A 12,186-nucleotide genomic window follows, 5' to 3' on the forward strand; every position below is an offset into this window, starting at 1 on the left:
CCATTACATTACATTACATTACATTACAGTCATTTAGCAGACGCTTTTATCCAAAGCGACTTACAATAAGTGTATTCAACATGGGTAGGGAACGAAAACTACTAATCACCAGAAGTCTTTAGTGCATTTTCTGCAAAAACAAGCAACCAAGAGTATACCTAGCGCTAAGGTAAAAGTGCAATATATCAGCTACCTATTTCCTTAAACAGATGAGACAAAATAGCTAAATCAAATGAGCATGAGCTAAAACAAATAAGTGTATCGACTAAACAAGATCCAATAAACAATACAACAATAGAAAACAAGCGTTCGTACAACTAGTTAACAACAAGTAGGTCAGGCAGAGAGGAAGGGTAGTGTTTCCTGAAGAGGTGGGTTTTCAGCCTGCGGCGAAATATGGGCAGTGACTCTGCTGTCCTAACATCAGTGGGAAGTTCATTCCACCACTGTGGGGCCAGAACAGAAAAGAGTCGTGACCGTGTGGATCGGCCAGAAGGACCCTTGAGTGACGAGGCAATCAGTCGCCCCGAGGTGGCAGACCGAAGTGGTCGGGCAGGGGTGTAGGCATCGACCATAGCCCGGAGGTAAGAAGGAGCTGTTCCTTTCACTGCCCTATAGGCTAGCACCAGGGTTTTGAACTGGATGCGAGCCGCTACGGGGAGCCAGTGTAGAGAACGGAGAAGGATGGTTGTGTGGGAGAACTTGGGGCGGTTGAACACCAGACGAGTCGCAGCTTTCTGAACAAGCTCCAGAGGTCTGATGGCAGATGCCGGAGCACCAGCAAGGAGGGAGTTGCAGTAGTCCAGGCGGGAGATGACAAGAGCCTGGATGAAGCCAAAGGGACAAGGACTGACAGATACAGAGATCTCCATATAAGGGCATAAAAGGGACTAAGGACTGACATACAGACATCTCCATATATGAGATATGGCGGTGCGATGTAGGTGTGAGGGCCGGAACTGTAGATGTTTGTGATTTTTTTCCACATTTTCATTTATTTTTAAAGTTTTTTTTGGTTTCACTCTAAACTCTAGAGTTTAGAGTGATTTTATTTAACTATTTAACGCCCCAAACGTAACGTCCAAACCTGTAGTTAATAAATGTAGTAGAGGTGCTCCGATCAGGTTCTTGGGGACCAATCACCGATCATCTGAAGCCTGATCGTCCATTTAATGTTTTCATTTAATTTCATTTAATTTTTTTTTTTTTTAATTATCCTTATTATTATTATTCATTTATTTATTGTGTAGCAATAGAAGACAACATGTCTCAAAACACTGGCTTAAATAAATATGAATTCAAGAAAGTAAGACCAATACTGACAATGCCGATCCGAACATTGGCTTGCAGTTATTGCACATAGCCAAAACTAAATAATAATATTAGGCTGTGGTGGGGAAATACATGCACAGGTATTTGTCCACACTAAGTTTCTTTCTTGCTGCTAGCATGCACAAGAAATTTGACGTTTGTCCCATTTGATGCATGTCCCACCCAAATGTCTGCCCACATTTCTTGTTTGTGAGATATGCATTTGAGAAAACTCTATATTTGGGCAAAAATACATATAATCTTGCTTCATCAATATGACATCATATTGAGCTCCGCATGGCTCCATATTTGGGACAGACTGATCGGTGGGACTGTGGATCTGAGATTATTAATTCACAATTAAGATGAATGAAATATTCAGCCCCTTCCAAAAAAAAAGTATAAAAATCACAATCATACAATCAAAAAATATTCAGGGATTTTTCTTCCTTGGCCTACTGGCAGCATGGACAAAAAACAGCAAAACCAGTCAGTCGCTGTCACACAAAGATTTGGGACACAGTATGTATGTGCTTTTCATACTGTACAGACAAAACGCTCTTCCAGACAGCTTGCCCTTTAGGCGCTATGCCGTAACAAAAAAAAAAGAAAAATAAATTCCACTCCTCTACCTTCTTCATCTGAGGACAGATTCGCCCAGATTGCCTTTAACGTCAGACACTGTAACCCAGAACATGGCATACAAACATTAAGCATAGGACGTCAGGTCCAGGGACCACTAGCGGTTGAAATGTGGGTCAAATATTGTACACTCTTGAGACCACAGTGTCTATTGGGGTATTAGAGACAATAAACTGGGGGTCCGTGGGCTAATCAAACTGTGGGCCCTTGAAATGAGTATGAGTACAACAATGCTTGTGTAATTGCTCAGTGGTTTAATCATCAGAGGCAGGGCCGGTGCTACGAACTGTTTCGGTGCCCCCCGGGACCGTTTTGTCAACGGGGGGGGGGGGGGGAGGGGGGGAATTGACACTTCACCGCCACGGTTCACTGTTCTAGCGGTCCTTCAGCAGCCGCTGCTTCTAAATTTCGGTGCTAGTTCTGTCTTCTTTCACTTTCTCCCCGCCGTTTGGTGCCCCCCCAAGGCTGGTGCCCTGTGCTTCAGCACCTAAAGCCCTCCCGTTAATCCTGCACTGATCAGAGGAGGGGGAGGAGTCTGGCTCGATGCTGTAAGCCATGAAGAAGGCGTCGGGGTGGGCGGGAACGAGGGGATGCCCCGGCGACACGACCTCGAAGCCCAGGAAACCGAAGGTTCGCAGCAGGGCGGCCCTGTCGTGGCGCTTCTTGTGGAAACAGATGAACACTCGATCTTTCCGCAGCTGCTCTTCCGCAAACTCCAGCAGGAGGGCGAAGCTGTCTTTGCTGCCCTCGGGCAAAGGCCCGGGAGGGATCTCGACGTAGAGGTGGCCGCCCTTCAGCGCCGCCCTCCAGACGCAGTGCTTGGCCCCCGTCGAGCGGCACGGCGCAAAGAGCAGGCAACGCATTCTGCAGTTGGCGGGCGGGGGACTTTCCAGAACCAGTAGCTTGGCGTCGGAGTAGAACAGCTGCAGCTGATCATCGTGTCGGCCACCCGGGATCTTTAGCGGTGCGTGGGGGGTGTCAGGAGCACCACAGAGGCCCCGGACCGGGGTTACTGCAGCGGGGGGTGGACCTCGTGATGGGGGAGGAGGAGGTCCCTTCACTTTCAGGTTTACTGCTCTGTTCGGTTTGTAACGACATGTTGGATAAGTCTTTCTCTTTCTTTCGTATGAAACAGTGGCTATTCAATATTGTTTGCAGGTTGGATTTAATCATGTGGTAATCTTGATGAATCTCCTTTGGATCTTCTCGAAGTCAAACGATTGGGCTGTGTTTTGTCTTTCCTCCCTGCAGCTGCTAATGCTATATATGGGCTAGACCCCCCGCAGTGAGTGATGTAATCGTGACGTCACTGGAGCGTCATTGTCGTGTCACGAATTCCCCGCCTCCTCATTAGGGAGAAGACCGGAAGACACTCCCTTCTGCACGTCTTAGCCATTCACAGCGAATGCCTTTTTTATATGAGCAACTTTTTAGCAAGACCCGTTGTACCCGTCTGTCTGTCAGTGTCCCCTTTATGCCCATAAATGGAGATCTCGGTATCAGTCTGTCTGTCTGGATGTGACCCTTTTATCTGTCTTAAGTGTCTTATGTGTCCCTTTTCTGCCCATATATGGCGAGCCCAAACGCTGGTCTGACCATACTCTATGGGGATTTGCGGTTCTATCAATGTTTTATTTCTGTGTGTATCGATATCCGCGATACACACAGTTAGCTTGAATTTGATTGGTCATAGGACAGATACACAGACACACGCTCACACGCACAGAGATTTGCGTAAGTTATAGATCATAATAAAACATTTTCTATTTATTAAACTACATTATGTGGCTCTCAGGATCCACATGGGAACGGCTCCATTGTGGATCTGGGACTATGTGACCAGCCTGTGACATCACTCATCTGTGACATCAGTCATCTTCAGTGACATCACTCATCTTTTGTGACATCACTCATCTATGATGTATCTATGAAGATACAGTAGTCCAAATTTGGACATGGTTTACAGCCCCATTGACTTCCATTATAATATTAAATCTTTCCAAAAGTATAAAACGTGAAAAAAAATAAAGCAGCAGTTAGTGAGATTGAGATTAGCCCCAGACCAAACAGACATGGCTAGCTTCTTGCAGAGCCACAGCGTAAAAGATAAATACATTAATAAATAGAAATAGACTTGCCCAAAACTATAGGGACTCCAGGATGAAAGTGGATAATACGGTTGTAGTCCAGTTCTTTCTTTTTTTAAACTTTTATTTAAACAGGTGAAGTCGGTCCCATTGGAGCTGATTCCACGACCATGAAAACTCAAAGCCTTCCCCCCATATTCTGTGGACAAACGAGGGACAAGTGGCGGGTTCAGGGAACGGAAATTAAAAAGGGTTAGGGTTTGAATAGCCCAAGTGGACCATTGATGGCTTCATACTGTAAATGAAATGTGCCAATGAAGGCAACTGCAATGGGATGTTGACGCCAGTATTGCAATACTGTCCTTTAGTACATATTTTCCCCCCTCAATTGCTTGTTTCACCATTGAAGTTTCCTCTTTTTTTTATGACATGAGCTCCTCAAAGGTGAGCCGTCTCTGTCTACTTTTTTTAATTTCAAGGAACCCCAGTTTGAGATGCATCTTTTTTTGAATATCAGGGACCCCAATCTACACTGTAAAGTCCTCAGTGTTTAACTCTGTCTGATTAAAAATTTGGACGCCCGGTGGTTCCCGTGACTAGACGAAACAGTGGTCTAGAATAGGATATTTTCCCACATCATTTATATATATTCTTTGAATTATTAACTTCAATTTTATAATTGAAGTCAATTAGGCTGACCTGAAATCTTGCTCAAGCCTGTGACTGGCATCACAGGCTGGCATCACAGGCTGGCATCACAGGCTGCCCACATACAGTATGAAGTCCAAGTCCACCACATGATTCCCTGAAATCCACATGATTCGATCTTTACATTTTTGTTCAGTTCAGTCAGCAAGACAAAATTAAATGATACATTGTGTGAAAAAAGAAAAGAAGATATTTTGCAAGCATTGACTCAAGAAGATTTGGCATTTTTTTTTAAAGTTTTTTAAAAGTCATGCATTTGTTTCAAAACCTTCCACATGCATGAACCAAAACGAGCATGCCCCAACACAACTGGGCTTGGGGTATCACTGGCACGCTTGCAATTTGAATGTTTTGTTTTCCTAGTGGCTCATCTCCGTTATTTCTTGCTGTTTAATCAGTTGGCTTTTTTCAGGACCAACTTGTTCTTGATGTGTCCTTGCTTCCTGTGGGAAGTCTTTTTGGATGTGTACGCATGCTTGGGATTGAAACTGCTCAGTTTGTGGTCCAGAGGTTCCCTGTTCTCCGGGTCCTTGACCTTGTAGATTCGGACCAGCCAGTGTTCTGAGGTAAACGCCTCCTCCAGATGTTTGAACGTTATGTCTTTGCTGCCGATCACGTAGCCGCGTGCTCGGTCATAGCCGGGCTGTTTCTGGGGGTTCACCTGCAGCTCCCCGAAGCGATAGTAGCACATCTTGTACACGAGGGAGTTGAACATCGTGGTTGTACCGGCCTCATCCACCCTGTACTCTCCCTGGGCGGTGAGGTAGTCACTCTCCCTGATGTCTTTGGGGTGTTCCCCCTCCGCTATCCGCACCATCCACAGGAACTTGCTGATGTCATCACCCTGGGCCATCACTCCCCCAAAGATGACTAGAACATAGTCTACATCCAGGGACCTCAAGATCTCATAAGCTGCGCTCTCATTGGACGCCATGGCTTTTCCCACCAGTGCTATATGACTATTGTTCCATGTGTTGTTGTCGACTATCGTGGTTCTGTTAGCCATGCCGGCGATCTGGTAGCCGTAGTCCCACCACGACATGATCCGTGCGTGATCATCGGTGTTCTTTCTCAACCAATAGTACGCCTCCCTGTAGTCATCGATGATGTTGGTCGATCCATCACGGTTCCCTGTAGTCAGTACCACACTGGGGTGGGAGTAAGCAGACTTGGTGACATTGGTACAGTGCATGGCAAACAGCACGAGTAGCATCAACATCGTAACGCACACTGCGGTCTTGGTTTTGGACCCAAGACCCTTCTCTATCTGCTCTATCTCTGGCTTCTGCTCAGGCACATGTTGTTTACGCACCTTTCCAGACCCCTCGATCTGCCCTCTCTCTGGCCTCTCCTTCTCGAGCACATGTTGTTTACGCACCTTTCCAGACCCCTCGTTCTGCCCTCTCTCTGGCCTCTCCTTCTCAGACACGTGTTGTTTACGCACCTTTCCAGACTTATCAGAGAGCTTCCCAGAGTTCCTCTTGTCCTCTGCGGGGGGTTTGTCGTCTCTGTTGGTGTCGTCCGCCAGGTAACAATCGAACACGCTGGAGAACGCCACCGCGGACAGAACGCACACCACCGGAGTCAACGTCAAGATCAGCCGCGACATTACACCGGCGAAGTACACCGCACTGATGGCGTACAACGCAACGAAGACTCGCTCGTCATTGATGTTCTTGATGCAGAACCAGAGGCCTGCCGGGAAAGTGCACACCAAGACATGCAGGTTGAAGAAGAAGGGCCACCAGGTTGGCGTTTGATGCTCTGCCACCGACGCTATCAAGGGGATGTGGACCATAGCATAGCCGGTGTCCCAGAGCGAGTAGAAACGCCCGCTCCACGGAGCGATGTAACCGGCGTACGTCAGGTAGATGAGAGCGAGGGTGCCGACGACGGCCGCGGTCGGGATACAGAGGAAGAACAGAGTCAGGAACTCCCGTCTGGTCAGACGATCCCTCAAGTAGTGGATGAAGGCGTAGGCCTGCAGCAGGCCAAACACACCTGCAGCGGCCATGTGCTCGCTGGTCCTGACTGGCTGGAAGCCCACAAAAGGAATCTGCAGGGAAAGCACAAGGCCCATGATGTAGAACGTACTGTAGGCCACGTACACTCGACTGCTATAGCGCTGCATCAGCAGTAGTACGAGCACATGCAGAGGGATCAGATTGATAATGAACACATAACCTCCCCATGCAGATACCATGTAGAAGTAAGAGATACTGCAGAAAATGGTCCAGAGCACAGAGCCGGTCTTCACTGATTTCACCCATAGGTAGTAGGTGAACTGGAGGGCAAAAATGGCAATGCCCTCGTTGTCGTAGGAGCCCGCCACCGAACGCTGGGTGTAACCGGGCACGATGGCGATGAAGCAGGCGGCCAGCAAGCCGGCGCTGTGGCTCCACAGCTCCCTGGTCAGCAGGAACGTGGAAATGGAGGTTAAGCCACTGAACACCGGCGCCAAGAACACACAAACGTCACGGATGTGAACGGTGATGTGCAGCAGGTTGAGGACGTAGTGGATCAGTCCCGCAGTGACCATCAACCCTGGAAATACCGTTCCCCCGACAATCCTGCCCAGCGGGTACCAAGCTCTCTCGTCGAACCAGTTAAGGAACTCGTAGAAGCCATTGGTGGTGAGATATTGCGTTGCTCTGTAGTTGAACCACGGGTCAAACTCGTGGATGATGCTCTCGAACCGGATCACTGCAAAAAGTCTTGAGCTGAATCCTACCAACCAGGCCAGGAGAAGGATGGCAAACGAAAGTAAAGACAGCCACCCGGACGCTTTGTGCTTCCCATCGCTGGATGTGTGGTGCTCCGCCTTGTCCGCTTGATTTATGCGGGGTGTCGGTGCGTTCGGCAAAGTGCGCCCTCCTGCCATGCTCCCTTGTGGCCTGCTTTAATGATTTTCACTCTTCTTTTCTTTCCCAGTCCCTTTGTTTTAATGAAGAAGTACCATTAAAACATCACCCAAATACTGACTCTCACTACAATTCTCAAACTACTTAAAAACCTGCCAACGACTGAACAACGGTGAAGAGGGCACACCTGATATAATATGGCTGTTGCGCTGATGTCACAATGACGTCACTGCGGGGACCCGGGCCACTGCAGTGGTGGGTGGACCTCATGGGACTGGAGATTTATTTGTTTTGGTCCAATAACAGCAGGGCTTCATATGGATCTCAGACAGTCTACAGTATGACACCAATCGTCTATGACATCACTCCATATATGGGCAAGGTCTCTGCCCGATTCGACCAACATTCACTTCCTTACAGACGGCTAGATAAAGAAAATGACGTCGGCGTCTCTTCCTTATAAAATAAATTCCTTGACAGACGGCTGAAAGAATCTAGCTGATGATGTCATCCGAGCCATTATAAAAAGTGATTTAAAGAAGTGTAGAACCTGTGACAAAAAAAGTTAGCCTATAGTGACAGCGAGCGTGTACAAGAAATTTGGCAAAGATAAGCTCCAAGATAAGCTCCGGACAGACACAGACAGGCAAGACAGACATGTAACTATTTATATGTCTGTCTTGCCTGTCTGTCTGTGTCTTTCCGGAGCTAACTTGTCCTGTCACTAGGCTAACTTAGAGCCTCACCAATCAAGCAAAGCAGGATGTAAAGCTCAATGTATGGCACTAAAAGGTTTGGTAACAATCCAAGTATCCAACCCTATTCAACCTTACAAGTTAAATATTTCCTTCAGTGTCCATGATAGCTAATTTGTGATTGAGCAGTAGTACCTTCCGAACCATTTCACAACAATAAACCCTATATAGCAGTTCAGAGCATATTTCGGTTCAGTACAAAACAAACTAAAAATAAATCCAAAAACAGAACATATTTTTTTGTGTGCTGTGTTGAATATTAAGGATTGACATACTCCTGGAGCACAGAAGAGCAACAAACACTGTGGAGGCCTACTCTTACGTATGGTGTCGTATAGGCTGGTTTAAATGATGGAAATGGAGGAAAAAGGAGAATTCTTGGCAGGTACGCATGCACGCGCACGCACATTTCTTTCATCACTCCAGCTTTTAAGACTTATTCTTTTTATGAATTACACAAAATATTAATTTCATGTCATGTTAATGTGGTGGGTTCCCTTGAGGAAATTAGCACTTTGAGCACAGATGACAGACCAGTCTATGTTCACTATTTGTTCAGCACAAAGTAGAATTTACACATTAGTTCTAGGTCTAATCTAAGCAAGTGCGAGAGCAGGCGGCAGTGGCGGGCGGCCCCTCAATACAGAGGCCGCCACTGTATTGAGGCTGCTTACAGTATAATTATACTCTCTTTCTTTCCCTATCAAGCAGAAAGAATCAGATCGATTCTTACCTATACCAATCACAAGGTGTTTTAATCTTTATGAGTATCCTGCATCTATCATCAGCATTCATGTTGCTGTCCTAATATGTCCAGTCTTCTCGTCTTTATTTGAATCGCAGACCTTTAGTGACCAGGACAAACCAATGTCTTGTAACTGGTCAGTGTGACCTTTCCAGATATCATGTGTCATCATGTTTCATTACTCTTAATGTAGCAGTTCAAGCAGACAGTGGTTAAGCAATCTACTAACTAGTACTAGTCTGTAGTCTGACCAATAATCATATGTCTATGTATTTATTCAAATACATGCACAGTATAGTATGAATCTTGCATTCTACCACATAGTATAGAAATTCCCTAAAATTAGCATGTTCGTTAAAAAGAAAAAAAAAGAGAAAAAAAATACATCCTTCAGGATACGCTCCTTGACCCAGGCAGTTGGCATCATAGATATAGAAACCTCATTGGCCGCTGCAGTTCATTGGAGCGACCTGTATTGCGGCCGCCATTTTGGAGAAGACAAGCTTCCTGACTACTGGCCAATCACAGCGCATCTTTTACGGTATCTTTTCCGGTATTGGCAGAATCTAGTTGTATAAATATATTTTTTATACAACTAGATTCTGCTACATCTGTCTCTGGCAAAACTGGCAAAGCAGAGATGCCTGTAGTCATGCTGGCCGTGCTAACAGCTGATGTATTTCCACTGGGCGAGTTCGCCGAATATGACTTGCAAGACTGATCCTTCACGATGGGGAAAAAGTAAGGGTGGTCCATGGCCTCGCGGGCAGTCAGTCGGACCTGGTGGTCGTAACGCAGCAGCTTGTCCAGGAAGTCCAGAGCCTCGGGGCTCACCAGGTGCTGGTTCTCACTGTTCACAAAGCGCTCCCACTTCTTACGAGAATGTCTTCCTAGGATGTTGTTGAAGCGAGCTTCTAGCTCGATGTTGTACTTGTCGATGTAGTCGTACAGGTCTTCGGTACCGAGTACCTTGGCTATTTTCACCAACTGGTCATAGTTGTCGTGACCTTGGAAGAAATGCTCCTTCCTGAAGATCATGCTGGCCAGCATGCAGCCCAGGCTCCACATGTCCAGACTGTAGTCGTACATCTGATAGTCCACGAGGAGCTCTGGGCCTTTGAAGTAGCGTGAAGCCACTCTCACGTTGTATTCCTTCCCTGGGTGGTAGAACTCGGCCAGACCCCAGTCGATGAGACGCAGCTTGCGGTGTTGGTGATCGATCATGACATTCTGCGGCTTCACGTCCCGATGGATGATTCCCATGCTGTGGCAGCAATCCAGGGCCTTGAGAATCTCGTACATGTAGAATCGGATGTCGTGGTCGGTCAGGTTCGGGTAGAGTTGCCTGTTGTCTGTGTTGTTAACGTGCTCGAAGACCAGGGCGGGCGTTTGAGACACAGGGTCTTTAACGATATCGATCAGGGAGATGATGTTGGGTCCTCCGCGCAGGTTCTCCAAAATCTTGATCTCACGCTTGATTTTGATCTTATTCTTCACCGGCTTGAGTATCTTCACCACCACCATCTCGCTGTTTGTAACGTTGATCGCCTCAAAGACCTCGCTGTATTTGCCCCGCCCTACCTTCCTAACCAACTGAAAGTCATCCTGATTTCCCCATTGGACCACCAGGGACTCGTAGTCCCAGTACTCCCTGGGCTGGTGCAGTGTGTTGACCTCGGTGTACACGCGTGCTTGGCTTGGCATGAGTCCTGCCATGTCTGACAACTTTTGCAGCGTTGGTGGGTAGCTGCTACTGGCAACAAAGATAGGGAGGCAGGGAGTAAAAGGATGGGTTGGGTTATTTTTGTTCCAAACAGGACAGGGGGTATGGGGGGGAGGCTTTGGCTGTTGTGTGGGGGCCTCTATAGGGACTTCTTTGGACAGCTATCTGCCCGACTCAACAATCAAAACTCTTCCCGTTGCAGCTGAGTTTTTACCAGGTTGGTGACTCTGTACGGTCGTCCCCGCATCGCCAGTGGATCCACTTGTGTGTGCGATTTCCCGCGTTCTCGGAGACAATATGGCCGAGCAGCGCTCCTATTTACTCAGATGACAATCAATCTGGTCCCTGTTGATGTCAACAATGACATCATGAGGAGGGCGACCAACAATGGTGTCCCTTCTCGATGATGTCACTGGTAGGCAGGTTTCTGAAGTGTCCACAGCCCTCCTCTGAGAAACAGACTGAGTAGTCACAAATTGTACCATCGTATAATGAGCATTAGTGAGGACCACTTATATGAAGATAGGTTGAAAATGGGTGAAGTGGTCTAGCAATACCACATGTAGAAATGCTCTGTTACAAGTGAAAGTCCTGCATAAAACTACAAAAGTATTGGTGTTAGTATATACATAAAGTGCCAAAAGTAAAACTATTATGAAGAATGTCCCATTTCCCCTTTTTTCAAAGCTTTCCAAATTTGTCAAATCTTTAAAAAATAGCAGATACTGTTTACAAGCGTACAATGTGTCACGATGCGACGCATTGTGTGCTCGTAGATCAGCTTCTCGACTAGCCTAAATGTAGGGATTAATTAGTTAATATATGTTTTGTAATTGTAAAAAACAATGGTTGAAAATATCTCAAACATGTGACCATTGATACTTTTTAATTATTAGATGTGTCAAAATAGGTTTGGATTTTCTATTAGCTAGATATTAGACTATACAGTAAGCATTTAGGTTGTTGGTTAGACTTAAATTAGGTATGATATTTGTATTATTAATTTGTAGGCAGCTGTATGTTGTTTTTCTCTTTGTCATGTTGTCACTGTGGTGTATTTGTAAGTGGGACTATATACGGATGGAAATTAGCTTCTAGCTAAATCCGGTATATTTACATTCCATTAATGTGCACTGTCCCGGTAAACAAAAGAAGAAAGAAATAATAAACCTCCCAAGTAACTTGGTCACACATAGATGGACACACTCATGGGTGGGACTTGGGAGGCTTGTTGATGCAGTAGAAGTGGAGCTCTGTTCGGCTTGGTCACGTTGGTGAGGATGAACACAGATTCTAAGCATTGTGAGCTTGGAAGGTTTTCGAAGGTTTTTGAAAACGTAACAAAATGTAAAAA

The 12,186-nt window shown here is 46.3% G+C and overlaps 2 protein-coding genes and 1 pseudogene across 3 annotated transcripts; all 3 read right to left on the reverse strand.

Moving 5' to 3' along the window:
- Nucleotides 1–1,948: 1,948 nt before the first annotated feature.
- On the reverse strand, nucleotides 1,949–3,126 carry LOC308082985 (ornithine decarboxylase antizyme 1-like; annotated as a pseudogene). The gene is made up of 2 exons: nucleotides 2,441–3,126; nucleotides 1,949–1,992 (listed from the first exon to the last, which is right to left on the reverse strand). The product of its transcript is annotated as an ornithine decarboxylase antizyme 1-like (transcript).
- A 2,016-nt stretch (nucleotides 3,127–5,142) lies between these two features.
- LOC308082986 (dolichyl-diphosphooligosaccharide--protein glycosyltransferase subunit STT3B-like) lies at nucleotides 5,143–7,629 on the reverse strand (the record flags this gene model as incomplete). The annotated part of the gene is made up of 2 exons (XM_080425064.1): nucleotides 5,143–6,033; nucleotides 6,178–7,629. The coding sequence occupies 2 exons, from the start codon at nucleotides 7,627–7,629 to the stop codon at nucleotides 5,143–5,145; spliced, it is 2,343 nt and encodes a 780-aa protein (XP_080281190.1).
- A 2,002-nt stretch (nucleotides 7,630–9,631) lies between these two features.
- LOC308082987 (casein kinase II subunit alpha-like) lies at nucleotides 9,632–10,831 on the reverse strand (the record flags this gene model as incomplete). The annotated part of the gene is made up of 1 exon (XM_080425065.1): nucleotides 9,632–10,831. Exon 1 carries the CDS (start codon nucleotides 10,823–10,825, stop codon nucleotides 9,632–9,634), a length of 1,194 nt encoding a protein of 397 aa, XP_080281191.1. The 5' UTR covers nucleotides 10,826–10,831.
- Between the last annotated feature and the right edge of the window lie 1,355 nt (nucleotides 10,832–12,186).

The sequence above is a fragment of the Gymnoscopelus braueri genome, assembly GCF_963280865.1.
Source record: "Gymnoscopelus braueri genome assembly, chromosome: 3".
In the NCBI taxonomy this organism is placed as follows: Eukaryota; Metazoa; Chordata; class Actinopteri; order Myctophiformes; family Myctophidae; genus Gymnoscopelus; species Gymnoscopelus braueri.